Source organism: Alligator sinensis, unplaced genomic scaffold, assembly GCF_000455745.1.
Source record: "Alligator sinensis unplaced genomic scaffold, ASM45574v1 scaffold159_2, whole genome shotgun sequence".
In the NCBI taxonomy this organism is placed as follows: domain Eukaryota; kingdom Metazoa; phylum Chordata; order Crocodylia; family Alligatoridae; genus Alligator; species Alligator sinensis.
The window spans coordinates 2,966,051-2,985,053 of record NW_005841992.1 but is presented as its reverse complement, the minus strand read 5'-3'; the positions used below and the strand labels follow the sequence as shown (position 1 = coordinate 2,985,053).

General features: G+C 39.3%; 1 protein-coding gene across 3 annotated transcripts in view; it reads left to right on the top strand.

Moving 5' to 3' along the window:
- Nucleotides 1-19,003, top strand: part of MAST4 (microtubule associated serine/threonine kinase family member 4) — a 153,668-nt gene that overhangs the window by 118,825 nt on the left and 15,840 nt on the right. For all 3 annotated transcript variants that reach the window (XM_014518884.2, XM_025201389.1, XM_025201390.1), the window contains 10 exons: nucleotides 1,338-1,546; nucleotides 2,647-2,785; nucleotides 3,795-3,927; nucleotides 4,848-5,013; nucleotides 8,418-8,519; nucleotides 11,792-11,914; nucleotides 12,178-12,290; nucleotides 14,030-14,157; nucleotides 14,301-14,533; nucleotides 18,118-18,318. In XM_014518884.2, coding sequence (XP_014374370.1) covers nucleotides 1,338-1,546; nucleotides 2,647-2,785; nucleotides 3,795-3,927; nucleotides 4,848-5,013; nucleotides 8,418-8,519; nucleotides 11,792-11,914; nucleotides 12,178-12,290; nucleotides 14,030-14,157; nucleotides 14,301-14,533; nucleotides 18,118-18,318 — 1,547 coding nt within the window. The remainder of the gene's footprint in view (nucleotides 1-1,337; nucleotides 1,547-2,646; nucleotides 2,786-3,794; nucleotides 3,928-4,847; nucleotides 5,014-8,417; nucleotides 8,520-11,791; nucleotides 11,915-12,177; nucleotides 12,291-14,029; nucleotides 14,158-14,300; nucleotides 14,534-18,117; nucleotides 18,319-19,003) is intronic.

Below are 19,003 nucleotides of genomic sequence, written 5' to 3'. Positions count from 1 at the left end.
AAAAAGGAACAGGTCAAAGTAAAAAAAAACAGAAAAAAAAAATAAAGAAAAAAAGAAAAGCCGATATTGGGAAAGGAATTGGCTGCAAAACCAGGGGGAGAGGAAGAACAAGAGTGTTCTGAAGAAAGGGAAAGGCTGAGACCCCTTTGAGAACCAAAGGGAATGTGGGGGTTAGAGAACAAACGTAAATATCAGGGAGGGGTGGGAACAGATTGAGGAAGAAAAGTAAGAAGGGATCAGGGAGGAGAACGGACTGGAAAGTTGAATAACTCGGTTCTTTAAACCATTTTGGGTGAGGTATACAGGGAGTGAGACTTTGTAGGATGCACAAAGGGTGTAGATTGACTTGTGTTTTTCTCTTAGTTTCCTTATGAGTCTTTCACTTGCCCTGCCCTGAAATGGCAGCAGCACCTGGGGAGACAATTGAAAGGATTAATGAAAAACATTCAAATCAATAAGAGAACTCTCTCATGAGGAAACTCTGTCTCCAGAAGAAGTGAGGCACAATGTAGACTCTTTCAGTTTTTGTTATGCAATTATTTTTTCTCTTGTGGGCCTCCCTGGCTTCTTAGGAAGTTTACAAACTATGTCCTATGTCAGTGCTCCATGGCAGGGATTAGCACTGGAATGTGTGATCCCTTTTATCAAACCCTGAAAGCAATGAGTTTTTCCAGCTGATGTTTTCCTTTAGCTGTGCTTCTAGCCTGCAACTCCCAATGCAGATTACAGGAAGCCCTATCATTGCCACAGTGGGATTTCTACCCATCTCAGGCAGTTACCGCAATAATCTCATTTCATAGGATCACCATTGTTGATATGGCCTCATAGTAGTAAATGCTGATATTGGGGAGAAACAGTGATATCAGGTGGGGCATTTTACAACTCTCAAAAGAGGTAGCTTCCCAGTCAACATCTCTTACTCTCTTGTGCATTTCACATATGAAACCCTCATGAAAGGCCCATGACTTATCAGAAAATCCCTTGAAATGGAGTCTGAGTCATAACTGTGACATATACTTAAAGAACAGGCATTTGTCAGAAGTATTGTGTTGTGCCACAACTATTTGTCTACACAAGTCTGTAAATGTAAACACCCAATATCTATTTGAGCTGGGAGCTTTTGCTCTATTTGTTTCGGATGTTGGTTTTTATTTTATAAAGATATGTGGTAAATGCTTTAACTGAATCTTCATCTTAGGTATGAAACAATACAGAATATTGGATACATACTAAAATGGAAAGATTTGTTAATAATGTTCTTTTTATATATTTAGTATAATGTACTTCTGTTCACCAACTCTTTTTTTTTCTAACTCCTGTTGTTTTGACCCTTTCAGCGCGGTTTATTTTGTGCGGCATAAAGAAACCAGACAGAGATTCGCCATGAAGAAGATTAACAGGCAGAATCTCATTCTCCGAAACCAGATTCAGCAGGCCTTTGTTGAGCGTGATATTCTGACATTTGCAGAAAATCCATTTGTCGTCAGCATGTACTGCTCTTTTGAAACTAGACGCCATTTATGTATGGTCATGGAGTATGTGGAAGGTACAATGTTTGTTCTCTTTACAGTGGGAAGAAGAGGGTTTTTAAGCATCAAGAAAGAAAAATCAACCCCCACAGTATTTACATTACAAAAGGCCCCTCTGTGTGTACTCTGCATGCTGGCAATATACACTTAGGATCTAAATCCAGCGATGAGATGGCTTCATTCCCAGTCATTATCTCCTAGTGATTGCCCGTAAAAAGCTCATACTGCAACTATAAAGGGAAATAAATGTTCTTTGAATAAGTTAGTTATGGTTTGTAGTCATAAATGTCCTAGCATCAGAAACAGGGCTGCAAATTATGACAAAGTTATGAAATGTTGTTGCTTGAAATTTTTGCTAATTGGTTTGGCTGTATCTGGAAATGATCTGCAGTAATGAGCTTAAAATTTCAAAAATATATCTTTTAAGAGCCTCTTACACACAGTAGAAAGAACCTCTTCAGTAGGTAGAGCAATAGGGAGAAACAAATGTAGGATACCCAGATTCATGTTAGTCTCCACCGCAGACATCCGTTGTGTTCATAATTAATCTCTGTGTCTCAACCATCTGTGGGATGGGCATAATGATATATACTTATATCAGAGGGATATCATGAGGATAAACTTATCAGATAGAATCAGTGGCAATCAGATATACCAGGGTGAATGGGGCCACATAGGTACGTAAATTGATAGACAAAAATCATAAGAGCATTAAGTTAGCAAACCAAAAATAAGCAGAAAAAAAAATCCTTGAGAACATATTCAGCATATAGGATAGTTTCATGTCATATCTTTATGCTTGCTCAACACTAGTTTCTAATGTCTGTTCTTTCAAAAAAAAAAAAAAAAAGAACAAAATAAAACAAAACCCATACCAGCTTATAAAAGAATATTTTACATGGTGAACTTAAAATGAAATGGTTCAGGAAGTAGCTGTGCAAAAGCAAAAATACGTGTTTGAGCACACAGTTGGTTTGATGGTATAGAGTAAATGTTTGCTCTCCTTATAGAAGAAGCAGTAATTCCTAGAAATCAACACATGCTTACATTTGCAGCATGTTTTCTTATTTCTGCATACCTTAAAATACTGTCCGGAATATGTGTTATGTTTATGCAGGTGGAGACTGTGCTACCTTGATGAAGAATATGGGTCCTTTACCTGTAGACATGGCAAGGATGTACTTTGCAGAGACTGTTTTAGCCTTGGAGTACCTCCATAATTATGGAATTGTACACAGGGATTTGAAACCAGACAAGTATGTACATAAAATATAACCACAAGGACATTTTGTATGAAAAGTAGCCAGAGAAAATATGAAAAATGTAATTTGCTTTCTAGGAAATTGATTTTTTTATTGTGAGTGTTGTCAAATGTATTCAGAATTTTTACATAAGTTTGCTGTTATTTGAGTAGGAGTTTTTATATCTATAATTATATAGAATGTTTCTTAACTATCCTTTCAGTTGCAAGAGGCTGTAAGAAGAGCTTAGGAATAATATATGTATTCTGGAGGCTGAAATGAAGGATAATAAGATCTGGTCAAAGAGAGCAAGGTCTCTCTGCAATGCAAAACATGAAAAATATGAGGTCAATGTTAAATGGGAAATCTCACCCTTCTGTCATATTCTGGCAGTGTTTGGGGAATGTAATACTTCATGCCTTCTGTAAGCATGAGTTACATTACAGCAGGTGGCTGAAATAAAGACTGTACCTGCTGTTTCTTCTACTGACGTTTTCCTTGTCACCTTTTCAGAAATGCATATGAATTCCATATGTGTTTGAATCAAAATACCCACCTGGTAGTTTGCTCATTACCAGTGTAGCATCAGTTATCTATCTTTTTTATTCTTCCCCTCTTAAAGTAAGTGACACAGTTCAAGACAGAAAATGCTCACACCTATCTTGTTTCCATTTTTAAATCCAAATCTATTTTAACGTATTCCAGAACGCTTGCTATTCCTACTTGTCCAAAACATGCTACATCATTCTTCTTTGCAGCCTTATAATTTTTCCTCTTAGGATATTTTAAAAGAAGTTAAATGTTCTAGGAGGGATAAGCAGTTTGTATAAATCTAATAATTATTATTTGTGTGTCGGTATTTGACAGCTCCACAGGATGCATGTATAGTTAGTCCATTTTTTGTTTTGTATAGTTTTGCAATGCTGTTTTGCAATACTACTACAGTGTTGTGACTGTAATAAATAGAAATGCAATGTTGAATTCAATCCTGTCATTAGTAATTTACTGTCCTTCTAATTTGCAGTTTATTGGTAACATCCATGGGACATATAAAGCTTACAGACTTTGGGCTTTCTAAGGTAGGGCTAATGAGCCTGACTACCAATCTTTATGAGGGACACATTGAGAAGGATGCTAGAGAGTTTCTTGACAAACAGGTAAGGTACTTTTTTTCTTTTCTTTTTTTTTTTTTTTACTATTACACTAAGAGATTACATATTTACCAATGGGATATAACATAATATTACATTAAGCCATTATTATTTCTGCAGTGGTCTTTCAGATATCTGTTTAAGAATAATCTTTTATTGCTGTGGTACAGATCATTCCAAGTCCCCTGCTCCCCCCTCCCAATGCACACACATTATGGTCTATTAATAAGATGAACGATCTAATTGTGTGCAAGTGAGGATGTGAGAGAGACAAATGGAGAACTGTTTTTATAAGGAATTCAGGAGTCTCAGCAGAGTACTTGCAGAACTCATGATGCGTTGTACAATCGCGGGTGCTAACATCTCAGCTATGGCCCATTTCCCTTTAAGCATGCCTCATTACCATTTGCCCACAATCTGTTCACTGTAAAAGTTACTTAAGGTAAAACCATCACAATTTTTATGTAAAAATAGAGATAGATGTAGAGTAAACAAAACAATTCCTGTAATTAACTTCTGGGTTTACAGACAAATCTACTTGTATAAAAGGATTTTCTGTCAAATGCATTTCTCATACCTACTTTTGGATGGTTTTGCTCTATACAGCATTTGAAAACATCAGATGAATTACAAGCTGAACAACATAAACCATTCCACAAAGTTTATGGCAAAAATTTAAGACATGAGGAAAGGTAGTGCGATGCCTTAAAACTTAGCTAAGTTTATCCAAACCATGAAGTTGGTCCAATGAAAGTTAGCACCCACAAAAATTCTTGCCCCTCACATATTTCTTGGGCCATCACAGCTTCATTTGCTCAAAATTTGTTTCTTTATGGTTTTATAAGGTATTGTTAAATGCAGAGAATTAATGGGAAATTCAATGACTAATAGTAGATTTCGTTATAAATATTTTTTCTCATTTCTAGGTCTGTGGCACACCAGAATATATAGCGCCAGAAGTGATACTAAGGCAGGGTTATGGCAAACCTGTGGACTGGTGGGCCATGGGAATCATTCTTTATGAATTTCTTGTTGGGTGTGTACCATTCTTTGGAGATACACCGGAAGAGCTATTTGGACAAGTAATCAGTGGTAAATATCACGCAGCCTGTTGAAACAATCCATTTAATGTTGAAAAAAATATTTAAGAATTTCCCACTAAGCTAGCATTTTAAATTAGTTTCTGTCCAAACTAATAATAATAATAAAAAATCACAGTGATATAGGGTATATCATCCAAATGAAAGGAATAGAATTTGGATTTAAAACTGAACTTGTTTATAAAATTACTAGTGTATTTAAAATGTTATAATAGTGTAGGTAGAAAGAAAAGAATTATTAATGGTTCGACAGTCTAATTGACTATGAGATGGTCTTTTCCAGTATCTAATTAAAAATTGTACCAGAGAAGAAAAGGTTAATGTGGAATTCATTTGCGTAAATGAGAAAATGCCTAGTGGCACAATGAAGAAATTAACAAAAATGTAGTAAAACCCTAAAACAAATGTCTCCCGAATAATAAATAATGGAAAAGAGAAGGAAACAAATTCAATTCACAGATTGTTAATGATTTCTTTGGTGGTTGTTATAGGATACTGTTATTTCTGTAACAGCTGTTCTTCTTTCATTTAAAATTCAATAACCTTTAGATCTTAACCTGCAAGCTGACCCTAAGTATTGTTATGCAGCTAGTGGCAAAACTAAATGATAATTAAACAGAATCTTTTACTATCCTACCTGCTGTTTCCATAAATTTTCCAGATGCATAGAAGTAGATGGCCACTGTTTATGCCAAAAGTTTACCAGAATGACACCTCTGTTACTGAATGTTCCCCAGTCCATTTTACATTATGCTTAGAAAAACCACCATCTAAAATGGGGGGGAAAATCACATTTGTCTTGTGAGGCAATGTTCTAGCATCATAATGGAGTTCACTATCTTTGACTTCTTAAGCCAAACAATGTTTGTAAACTTTCATGAAGTGGATTTGTGGGTTGCCTGCAGTATGTGACCTCTTTATACAATACCCTAGCTGTTTATGGATTTATAACCATGCTGTTTTCTGATGTGATACACCAACGCCTGAGTGGCAAGGGGAATCAACTGTTTAATTAACACAATCAGCAAATGCTAGCTTTATTCTTGATGCCTTACAGCTGCAATGCATATTCATGTTTTATTTTAAACTGCATTAGAAGCTGCAGGCAAACAAACATGGAAATAACTCATGTTTTTATTGCATTTCCAGACATGCATGTGTATACGGGTGTATATGTATGCCTCTTTAGGCAGACTTTTTTGCCACAAATTTCAGCTAATATTAATGACCAAATTAAAAATATGCACTTTGGAAATGTTATTTTCCACATCACCTTATTTTTTTTTAATTTAAATTGCCACATGTTAAAATGTATTCACTGATCCAGCAGATGCACATGAATAACTTTAGGCATATGAGTACTCCCTAGGTCTTTGCATTGATTATTCACAGGAGTATGTGCAAGTTTGGTCACATTTTCCACACTGTTGTGATTTTTGTTTGTTCTTTTAACTTGATTTTGACATTCTCTGTTATTTTTTTCTTTTCTTTTTAATAGTAATTAATTTACTGCAGTCATTTTTACTGGTAATACCTACAAGAAAATAATTGTTCTGGCAAAGAGAGGTCCTGAAATGCACAGTTCCTCTGGTTTTCAGCTGTCATGGGAATTGTTATAGACTCAAATCCCTGACATAGGTGACACATAGGGGGGGCACATGCCCTATCAGAGATTGGCCACCACCGAAGCTGTTGCTGGCTTTTGAGGGCGGTCGCCACTTGCCCTTGCCACCTCCTCCCCACTTTGCCGCTGATGTCACCACCGGTGTCTGCAGGTGGTCCCCACTTGCTGCTTGCCACCCCTTCCACCGCCATCGCCGCTGGCATCTATGGACAGTCCCTGCACACTGCTGACTACAGATGGGACTCCGCCAGTCTTGGGAGGCACCAGTCATTCATGATCTCTGAGAAAGATGTATGCTCTTTTCTCTGTGGATGAAATCTCAATCACACTGGAGTTAATGGCAAAACTCCCATTGATACTGTTGTGGCTACAATCCCATTGTGGGAAAGCTGAAGGACTATCACACCTGAGTTTAATTGAAAAAAGTAACTAATACAGTTTACATATGATCCCAAACTGCTTCCCATAAATCTTCAGGTGCTTGAAGTCCCAATTATCCCTTGCCCTCTAGCTTCTCCCAGAGAACTTGTTCAGTGTGTTTATAAAAGAAGTGATGATGTACCAGTTATGGAGGTACAGCATTCATTCTACATCATATAGACATAAACATCATATGATATGGACAGACTGAACAAATTACCTGAATTAAAAAGTGGTGACTTGACACTCATGCAACACATGTAGTTGTATAAGTGGCGAAATGTGCGTCAGTGCACAGAAAATGGTGGCAGTCTGCTTTTGAACTAAAACGCATCAAAGGTGTTTTAGTTCAAAAGCACGCCACCAACATTTTCACCACGCTGACTTGCATTTCGCCGCTTATACAACTGAAAGCGACACAGTGCGGTAAGTGTCAGCTCACATGCAAAGCAGACTCCATTAATCAAGTCTGCTCCAATACGCCAGATCTCCAGCACATTGCAGCATGAAATCATATGTGTATAAGTGCCCTAAGTCCCGTCCCCCCCTTTTAAGTTGGTATAATTGTTTCATCTCTATGTACCTATAGTTTACTTTTGCTTATTGTAGTGCTCCTTTTCCTACTGAAGCATTTTGCAGATTTCCATTATGTAATTTAAATGAGGTTTTAGCAGTATTTCCAGGCTGTCTTTTATGGAATCCAAGAGCATGACTACAAAGTTTAGGTCTAACTTGCCAGGGTGTGGACATGGTTTTTGTAATAGGCAGGTTAGTGGTAGTAAATTGATAGGGTATTTTCAGTGAAAAATCTCTATAAAAACAACCACATTGGCTTGTATCTTGTTAAATCTAGTGTTGAATCCCACAGACCTCAGTCATGTGAGTAATGACTTCAATGAATCTCTTATAGCATTAGTAAAGGATTACAGATGTGAGCAATGGCTGCGGGATCAGGCCAATTGTATCCGTCTTATCAGCAGTTCCCAAGGAACAGGACTAGGATTTAAAGCATAATGATTGTTCAGAGAGAAAGGAACAGTGCATAGAGTGTGCTTCAGCCGTAGTGTTCTGTAAACAGCAGCCAGGACTAAAGCAGTACTGCTTCTTGCTATGAAGTGCTGTTTGGGGGTAAGGCTTGCTGCTTCACAGGTAAACACCATGATTATTGTATGGTTTAGTTTAGAAGAGGGTTGTATTGCATTTGAGTCGAAAGGTTTTTTTGTTACAAATAAAATACAGCTTAACTACTGTTCTGTGTAAGATGACTGGAAAGGTGCTGTACTGTGAATAAACAGTGTCCTTTATGGTACTGGACAAAAATAAGTAATACAAGCTACTTTCTTTTCTGCTAGATGAGATCAACTGGCCTGAAAAGGATGAAGCACCTCCTCCAGATGCTCAGGATCTGATTACTCTACTGCTCAGGCAAAATCCTCTGGAGAGATTGGGAACAGGTCTGGGGCAATGTTTTTAATTTTGCTAATATGCTAGAAATAGCTTCCACATTGAACATGATGAGGTTTTTGTTTGCTTTTTTTTGTTTGTTTTGCTTTGCCCAGGAAACATCTGTCAATGTGTGCAACATGATGGCAACTCATTATAGCAAGAGTGCATTTTGCTGGTTTGGTTTGCTTTTTTGCTGATTCCGAGCAGCAGTACAGTAGGGTGACATATTTTAACAATGTGTTTTTTGTCATCTTGCACCATTCTCATGAAGCTTGCATTGTCTCCCCTTATCTTGTCTCAATAAATAAAACAGAAGTTTCTCTTGAAGGCAGTGTGTCTAGTGCCAGGAACTGTTACCCACACAGAAACAAAGGACTGTTAAATAACTTAAATGTGGAAGTTGTGAGGTAAATCAAAATAACCACTTCCTGACATCAGTTCTCTGCCCTGGCAAATTAGCTTCTTCAGACTGGAGGGTGATTAGCTAGTACTTGAACTAATTACTCACAAAAGACTGCCTGAGGTTGGATTATGATTTCTCTTATCGCTTTCATTCAGTGCTGTTGCCTTTGCATGAAAAAGAATAAAATAGGAAGTACACAAGTTTAAAGGAAATAAATGGAGAACAGTGACAAGAGAAGCTGCTTGCTTTTGTTCTGTGGGCTTTCTAGCTCTCCTCAGCACTGCTCTCAGCTCATTCTAAGTAAAGAAGTTGGCACATGACGTTAACTGCAGCCAAACCTGCATTGGTTAACAGTAAAATGGCGTCCATCAAGAGCAGAGTATTTTTGTTATTTGAATTTATGTTCGGGGTTGCAACTTTGAGTGACAGGCAGGAGTAGAGAATACCATTGTTTTATTATTTGTAGTGTCATAGCATGTGTCAGTCAGCCGCAGTTACAGGCCAGGACCTGTTTTGTTAGGCGTCATACAAAAGAACAAACAGCTCCTGCCCCCAAACAACTTGTAGTCTGAGTATAAGACCAGAACAGTAGATGACTGGAGATAGCCTTGGGAACACAAGTGAATAATGTGATGGTACTGGTTATCATGATACAAAGTAGCCCCATGATTATAGTAGAGGTTGGGTCTATTTGCCCATTGTTGATTTGCATTTTTATAGAGGGAAATTTTAAATCTAATACTAAGGACTATATTGAGACTGGTCTTAACACAACCATGCAGGTGGCTAAGAACGTGACCCAAATCCTGGTTCTTTTGTGTCCGCATTAGAGCTTCTCAGATCTTGGGTCCTGCTGTGGGGGGAGTTAAAGTACAAATAAGAATAGAGGCTCCATTCCTATCACTCTGTAAATAGGTGGGTGGGTGAGTGGGCCAAATTTGAGATCTTGTGTGCCTCCTCTGCTCCCTGTCTCTGGTGCAGCTGCTAGCATGGGGTGTGATGTACTGAGGATTGCTGCCATCCTGTGCTTATAACACATCCCCAGTGAGCAAAGTTGCTGCAGCAAAGGAATTATGACTCATAGTTCCTCCATATGCTTCCTCCTGGGACCAGCATAGCTGTGGACCGTCCCATACAAAGGGCATTCCTGTAAGTAAGAGTCTGAAAAGTCAGAATTAGCATTGCACTCTATTCCCTTTAATGGCCTTATTTCAGGTACTGTCATTTCATTGCCCAATCTTTCTTCACAATAAGTATAGTGTTTATGGCCAAGTCACTATTCCATGAAAGAGAGAGACAGTCACTGGTAGATTCTGTGCCTCGTTGAGTAGTGAATTGGCTTGAATTAGGCATAAATACTGTAATGGTCAGTGCCTCCACATGTAACATCTGCTCAATTTATTTACTGGTTTATTTCTTCAACTATTCTTGGTCTCTTAAGACTTGACAATCTGAAGAGGGGAATCCTGCAACTGCTTGTGAAGCACAGAGGGATATTTAAAAACTAAACCTAAGCTTTTGAGTGTCAAAAGCAGCTCACAAAAACAGTGGCTGCAATGTGATGGGTCCCACAGGAGTCCTGGGAAAGGCTGCAGTTTATCACCTGGCTTTGACACACATTTCAAATGCCAGCCCTATGCATTTAATACATGTTTAGCTGCTGAATAATGTTCCATGAAAATATGTAATTGCACATTTACCCAAGAGACTGGAAAGGCTTAGTCAGGGGTGGAAGGAAATGAATAGATATTCTAAAACCTTTCCATAGAAGATGGAAAATGAGAGAAATATAAGAAATGCGTCTCAATAATGTTAAAACATGACACAAAATTATCTAAGTTGGGAAGTTCACATCTGATTGCCTCTCTTCTTATGAGCTGGTTTCATAGAGTTAGATGTGTTTTGGGCTTTATTTCAGGAATACAGGTAGGGATGTGCTTTTGTAAATTTTTCATTGGTATTGGTTGGAGGTAAATTTTTGGTATAGAAATGAGTCAATCCACCTCTTACTTAACATCTTTGATTGCCTTTCTTCACAACCAAGACAGTCAGTCCTGAAATTATCTTATTGTTTCCATTTCTTTCCCAAATCCCACTTTTTAAACAGGCATTATATATATATATATATAGAGAGAGAGAGAGAGAGAGAGAGAGAGAGAAGTTTTTGGCGAGTATTTAAATGAATGTAATGGAGTTTATGACTTTGTAAAAAGTAATTTTGAGAGATAAAAATGAAAAAAGTTATAAGAGAGTGCATCGTTTACTGATCCATCTGTTATTCAAAATAATCCTTATGTTTCTCAGTACATTACTTGGGAAAGGACAGAAATTCCAGATATTGCAAAGTTAGTTTTATGGCTGTTCCTAAATCAAAAATAGATTAATTTTATTTGAAATGCATGGTAAGTAGAGAGTGATTCATAGGAAGCTCAATTATACTGAAAGTCCAGTGGAATTGTGTATTATTGTTCTACAAATTCCAAAAAAGACTTCTTAAAAGTTAACCATATTAGACCAAAGGAATTCTGAAGTTAAAATATCCTCTATTTGTTGCAAGATATGTGTAGTGATCTACGTCTTGGCAAACAATACTGTGCGCCAAGTTTCAGGCTAATATATATTCAACAGGTAGTAATTAGCTTTGTTGGTAGAAATAATGGAAATACAAAGCCCACCCCCCCAATATAATCCTATGACACAAATGTATTCATCTGTGATAGTAGAAACAGATTTTTCATCTTTGACATGCTAGACTGCAGTGTTGCCTGTGCTTTTCCATGCTAATTAGTATATTCCTTTAACAAGGAGTTAGCTTGGAATTAACAGAAGTTGTTTTGTTTAGCAATCACTCAGATGGTTTTTCTCTGGCTCCCTCAGGTGGTGCGTATGAAGTAAAACAGCACCAGTTCTTTCGTAGCCTAGACTGGAATAGTCTGCTGAGACAGAAAGCAGAATTCATTCCACAGCTGGAATCTGAAGATGACACAAGTTACTTTGACAGTATGTATTATATTATACAAAACTAATGATTTAATTTGAGGAGGAAATGATATAATTATTAATTGTCTTTGATTCTTTCTTTTACTTGCTGTGCACTGAAAATCCTCTTTATCAGAACCATTGGAAGCTTCAGGATCTCACTGCCAACCTGACATTTTAGAAGAGCTAATCTTTAAAAATAAAATTACCCTTTTAATTAACATTAAATCTTGGCATCTGATATTCTGTGATAAGTTCAAAACATTTCTTTCCCTTTTCTGTAGCTCGTTCTGAGAAATATCACCATATGGAAACTGAAGAAGAAGATGATACAAATGATGAAGATTTTAATTTGGAGATAAGGCAGTTTTCCTCCTGTTCCCATAGATTTTCAAAAGTAAGTAAAGGCTTTGCATTTGTTTAGTATGCAGTTTGTACACAAACACACTCTGTTACTTTTGGGGTTTGAAAAGGACCGATTTGTGCAAGGGAAGGGTTGACACATTATTCAATTATGGTGCAGTTCAGTGGAGTTTAATAAGAATGAAACCAGTAGTGTTCAATCCAAATGTAATAAGGAGTCTGTTGCAGTCGCTCTAGGATCTTTGGGAATGTAATAGCAAATATAGCCTTTCTGTAAAGTTAGTGAGCTCTCCTGTAGAAGATGTAGTATGTTTCAAAAGATGCTTTAGAAAGATTTCTTTCTATTAAATCCTGAAGGACACTTCCCTATCAGTTAGGTTGGTTGTTTGTTTGTTTGTTTTTGGGGGGGGGGGGGGGCTGTATTTTTCGCTAGCAGCGTTAAGGTGCCTTAAAGGCAACTGCATAGAAAAAAGTTCTGTCTCAGCTGAGTTTATAATCTTAAGAGTTAAGGCAGAGATGAACTATTAGATGGGGTATACAAAAAGAAAAATGTGCATGATTGGTAGAGGGGAATATGGTTTGTCCACATTTTTATGGAGATATGCAGATTGAGGTTTACATTTTGGATGTGAGAAACTGGTGGCAAACTTGGGAGTCCAAAAAAGATGAGATAGTAAGAGAGAGAGAGGGAATATTAGGACTTGGCAATTAGAAGTTGACGGCAACCTTTGGAAAATGTGCAGGAAAAATCAGGAGGTTATAACGGGTTGAGAAAACAAATGTCTAATAAAACAGGCTTTTAATCCTAAATGGTAACCAGCAACGATTGTCAAAAAAATCCTATTAATATAAATTGTTACTGTAAGCCTTCCTCAAAAATGGTTTAAAAAAAGATTAAGTAGAATCTTAGTCAGTAAAAGGAAAGGTAGTTTAAAAATCACCTATCCTGATATATACTTTTGTAAGCCTGTGCTATGTAATGCTCCCTCTGACAGACTGCTCTAATGTGGAGGAAAGAATTGGAGGACTTGCTGGTTTTGTTCAATGTGAATGCTGTCTTGACTCAGCAGCATGACTGATTCAGACAGCGAAGAATGGTTCTGGCTCTTTGGAGATGGTTTCTATCCTTTCCAAAGAAATAAACCCACAGGAGTAGCTCAATATCTTGAAAGTTGCCATTTTGTTATTGTATGTAAGAGTAGCTGTGACTCGGAGGCTGTAGTACATACAGCTGGCAGTCTCTATAGGCAGTTTGTCAGCTATACAAACAGCTGCATTTTATGATGAGAATTTATTTTTTCTAAATCTTTAACCCAAGTAATTTATCCTCATCTTCACACTTGATTCAAATTCATTTTTCTGCTTTCCACACTTGACTGGTGACCATTAAATTAGTGGGTCTTTTTTGATTGACTTCATGGTTAAGAAGTAATCTAAATGGTGCATTGATCCTTTGACCTATAACCCCTTAAGCACCTACAGATTTTGTTTGCGGGCTCATAGTTGATACAGTGGAATGGGGAGAGAAGCTGCTGAATTCATAACAGAGATGTTATTCATGACCCTGTAGCTGAGGAGCCAAGAAAACAGAATTGAAAAGCACCTTAAGAGCACAAACTCCTAGAAATTCGAAAAGACTTGTGATAGTTGAAGTTGAAGCTCTAGGGAACTGCATTAACATTTAGAGCATACAGAGTCCTGTATGAGAGATTTTCCTGAAAATCTTTTTAAATCAAATATGTGTCAGTAATATGTTGCTTTTTTATGCAATAGGTTTTTAGTAGCATAGATCGTGCAAGTCAAAATCAAAATGAAGAAAAGGAAGACACAGGAGAGAAAACAAAAAATGCAACCTTGCCCTGTGTGGAATCTTTAAGCTGGAGTTCAGAGTATTCGGAAACGTAAGTAGGAGCAGTTGGCAAAGACAGGCCAAGTTCCACTTCCCTGGTGGTGGCAGGCCAGCCCCACTACTGTTTGCCTTCACTAGTATTGTTCTGTAAAAAGACTTCAAATATGAATTGTGCAAATGCTATTTTGAATTCAGGCAACAGCTGTCTACATCCAACTCCTCGGATACTGAAAGCACTAGACAGCAACATGGTTCAGGTTTTCTTCCAAAACTGGCCATATCAGCTGAAGCAGATCAAGATGAAACCACCTGCTTGGGAGAATCCCGAGAAGAGCAAGAAAAGGCTACATTTGCAAATGAGGAACATGGTCAAGATGAGCTGGAGGTCACCACTCCAGCCAGTACCATCAGCAGCTCGACATTGTCAGGTAAGGATCCCCTAATTTACTGCCAGTTATGTTAGGAAGCCAATGTACATTCTGTATTTAGCTTTCTCGTCCCACAGTTCTGACCTGACTTAAAGTACATCATCCTAAGATGTCCAGAGTGATAAGCTTTCATATTAGTACCTACTGGAAAGATGCAAGTACTGCAGCAAATGTCAAAATCTGTCATTACTCTATCACCCCTGTTGGGACATTTGTAGATAAATAAAATAATGAATGGTCCATGGAGATTGACTGCCTTTTGGCCCTTGTCTAGACCCATCCAGTCAGGTGGCAGGAAAGTACCAGGAGACTTATGAAGCCTATGTCCGTGTTGCCATGGTTCTGTGGATATATAGGGCACTCTGATCACTTGTGTATTCAATCCTGCAATTTCTAAGAATACCACAATTGCAATAATTATCTAATCTTTTTTCCTGATTGACCTCCATAGCTGTTGTTTAAACAGTGATGCCCCATAACATTTTTAATCATTAAATCAGCTTTTAGTCTGTCTTTCAAACTTGGTAAAGCTGTCCTTTCCATGTGGAAATCAGACTAGCTTGATATCTAGTAGAGTGTTGCATAGAGTACATCTCTTTGTTCCCTCCACATTTTTTCCATATTGCAATATTTTTCCATATGTAAACATTTTAAATGTTTTTTTAACATTTTTTTAACAGTTGCTCTTCCTTGTAATGAAGCTTCAGAAGTTAAAGCATGGTTATTAGGACCACTGTGGGGGGCAGATGTGTATGTTTTTGTGTATATATGCACTTGTGAGGTCACAGTCAGGAATGTGTTGTGATTATAGTAATGAGCACACCAATAGTTAGGCATAATTCAAAATATCTGCTTGCTTTCTTTTGTTCCCTTGTATATGCAAATACTAGCTAAATTAGAAAATAACTTCTGTTTATTCTACAAAATGCTGGCCAGTAGGCTATTCTGTGATATGAAGGAATTATTGGCTTCTTTTTGCTGTCCCTTTAAGGAAAATAGATAAACCATTCTTGTCTATCCCATAAGGTCACAAAACCTTCCTGTATATATTACTGAACATTTGAACTGGTCCCTGGCAGATGAGTCAGCTGATGTGAGGTCTTTCCCATTTTTATTTAAGTGCTTTTCTGTCTCCACCTTTAGTAGTGTCTCTGATGGTATTATTGTATCATAAATCATGCAGGGTATCACTATACTGATGAGTCTGGTACTACTCCCGTTCTTGGTGAAGAAAAAAGTGAAAATACATATTAAAAAATGGAATAATGCATGCCATTTTAGTGCTTGCACATGGGGTGTTGTTTTTATTTCCCCCAGGGTGGGGGGAAGGGAAAGGGAAAGTAGAGAAACTGGTAGAGAGATATGTAGCGTTGCATTCATAGTCAAATCTACCTGGGTAGGGACAGACATTCAAAAAGCCTGAGCCTGAATTGATTCAATCTTTGCAGGTTAGTCTAACCTGGCTAGGTGAAATCACTTTGTAACTACACAGTAGGACTGTGCAAAAACAGCATCATTCCACTGTGACTTCCTTTTCAATGTTTCAACGGAACAGTGCTTCGTTTCGAGTTTCGTTTAATTTTGAAAGCACTGTTCCATTTTGTTTCATCAAAACTCTTTTGGTGTTTCAGTGCTGTTTTGATGTTTCGCCCATAGGCTGCAGTCAGCACTGGGAAGGTCGGTGCTGCCTCTAACCCCCTTTGGCAGCACCAGCCTCCTGTGATCCAGGAGCAACACTGAGGCTGCGCTCCACCTTTCCCACCCAGCTCTGCTTCCAATGGTTCATAACCCTGTGGAACTGAGTCCACGGGGGGAATCGAAGCACAGCGCTAGGGCTACACTCCACCTCCCTCCACCCAGGTTCAGCTCCCAGTGGCTTGCAGCCCTGTGGAACTGAGCCCGGTGGGGGGGAATCAGAGCAGCACCAGGGTGTGCTCTGCCTCCCTCCACTAGGCTCAGCTTGCAGCAGCTTGCAGCCCCGTGGAACTCAACCCAGTGGGGGGAATCAGCAGCACCAGGGCTGCGTTCCGCCTCTTGCCACCGGGCTCAGCTCCCAGTGGTTCGCAGCCACGTGGAACTGAGCCCAGTGACGGGAGATGGAGTGCAGTGCCAGCTCTGCCTGCCTCCTGGGCTGGGCTCCATGGGGCTGGCGAAGTCGATTGGAGCACAGCCCATCAGTGGGAGGCAGGCAGAGCTGGTACTGCACTCCAGTCGGCTCCACCAGCCCCATGGATTGCAGCCTGGAGGCAGGAGGTGGGGAGAACCAGGGCTGTGCTCCACACCAGGCTGAGCCGCGTGGGGCTACAGAGCTGCTCGGAGCACAGCCCTGGCTCTCCCGTTCTTCCCACTACCTGGCTGCTTCGAAATTCGAAACGTTTCAAAACTTTCAAAATATTTCAGCTGGCTTCATTTTGTTTTGAGGCTGTTTCGAGCCCTTTGCTTCATTTCAATTTTGCTGTTTCGAGCTTGAAAAAAGTCGAAACAGCATCGAAACGAAATATCCAGTGAAGTTTCGCACAGCCCTACTGCACAGACATCCCAGGCATGCAGGTACATGTCTGCAGTGGCTCAGGCAAGAAGTCAGGGATGCTAGAGCAGCCCTCCCTTTCTACAGTGCTGAGCTGAGGGGAGTGTGGCCAGGCCCTGGCAGGATGCTTTGATTAGGGAGGGCCTCCCCCCCCCCCCCCCGGGGAACACACGCGAGGGGGGGGAGCAATCCAGCAGGGAGTTGATAAGTGTTTATCACCCTATTAAGAAAACAACAAGGGACATTACCAGCTACCGGTTGATTCTTCCTTTGTCCCATCTGCCACAGCATGGACCGTAGTCAGCATGTGGTCTGTTAGCTAATACACAGACACCTCTCAGCAAGACAGAGGGGAGGGGGGAATTTCTGCTTAGCAGGGAGTGGTGAGGGGTGGTGGGGAGTAGCTTGTAGTCTCTGCCAGAGCTGCAGCCAGTGAGCAGAGGGGAGGGGCCAGCTCTGCTGTGGAGTAGAGAGCCCTGCCCAGCCCATAATGCATGCCGGGATGCTGGAGGAGTCTGGTTTATCTTAAACCAGCAAGGGGTCTGGGACAGACATTGCATAAGCCGGTTTGACCCATATCAGTTAAGTTTGATACTACATTCAACCAGGTTTATCTCAAACTGGCTTCAGCCACTTTCAAACCAGTTTCTGTGCCCTGAACATCTGCTTTGTTACAGGTTTAAACCAGTTTCTGATCAATTAAACCAGTTTATGTGTAATGTCTGTCCCTAGCCTTATTGACTTGAGTGGGTATTCACTTGCAAAATATGCTTAGCTAAGTCCTCTAAATGTATGTTGCTGAGCTACAAAACACGTAACAGATTTTATTTGTATTTCTAATTATGCCATTGATGCAAACCCATCTCAGTCCCTAGTGCTTCTCCTTACCTTGTTAACCTTGATGAAATTTCTGTTCTTTTCCATTTGCTTTTAATTTTCCTCTAACATTGTATGAACTTGTTGGCAGAGAGAAAAATTCCACCTTACAACTGTATTGTTTCTCCTCCCTCACCCCCCCAGTTTCCCTCAATGTGTTTATCCCTTCTTCTTTGTACAGTTGGCAGTTTTTCAGAGCACTTAGATCAGATAAATGCAAGAATTGAGAGTGTGGACAGTACAGATAATTCCTCAAAGCCGTCCAGCGAAACTGCTTCTCACATGGCTCGTCAGCGATTAGAAAGCACAGAGAAAAAGAAAATCTCGGGAAAAGTCACAAAGTCCCTCTCTGCAAGTGCTTTGTCCCTCATGATCCCAGGAGGTAGGGATGAATCTTGTAGTATGTCATTATTCCTGAATACTCTATTGCACTTTGAGAGTCTGGAATGGACTCTGTCTCAGTCATTTTTAACCTGCAAGCTTGAGTTGTTGTCAGAGTTAATTGTGGGGGGTTGTTCCATGTTTTGGTTTGGCTTGCATGCCAGAAGCAAGGAAAAAATAACTTCCATGTCACCAATTGAATATTTAATCATTAACCTAAAGAAAAAAGTGAAATCTGATCTGAAACTCCCCTTACTTTTGGAGGGTCCAGAATCCAGATCCATATTGACAGCTATCTCTTCTCTGTAGTAGGTAACACTTAAATTCTTAACTCTTCTGAAGTTGCAGAGAGAGGTTCTCAGTTCTGAAGTGTGGATACATCTGTTTTAGGCATGATATTTGATTATCTTGGTAACATGCAAATGGCACATGCTCTGCAAATAGGGAAGATGGTTTTGGCAATAACTTCAGGAAAATTCATTGTCATCAGATTAAGGCAGTAATCTGTCATCAGATTAAGGCAGTATTGTGTACTTGCTGAAGTATTGTGCTTGCTTACCTTGGAAATGGCAAAGAATGTAAATAAAGGACTCCCATCTGTCCTGTTCGCCCAGTTGTAAAAATACATGTACAAGAGTATGGTATTCGTATACAAATCCCCAGAGGAAGGCAAAGCCAACCCATCC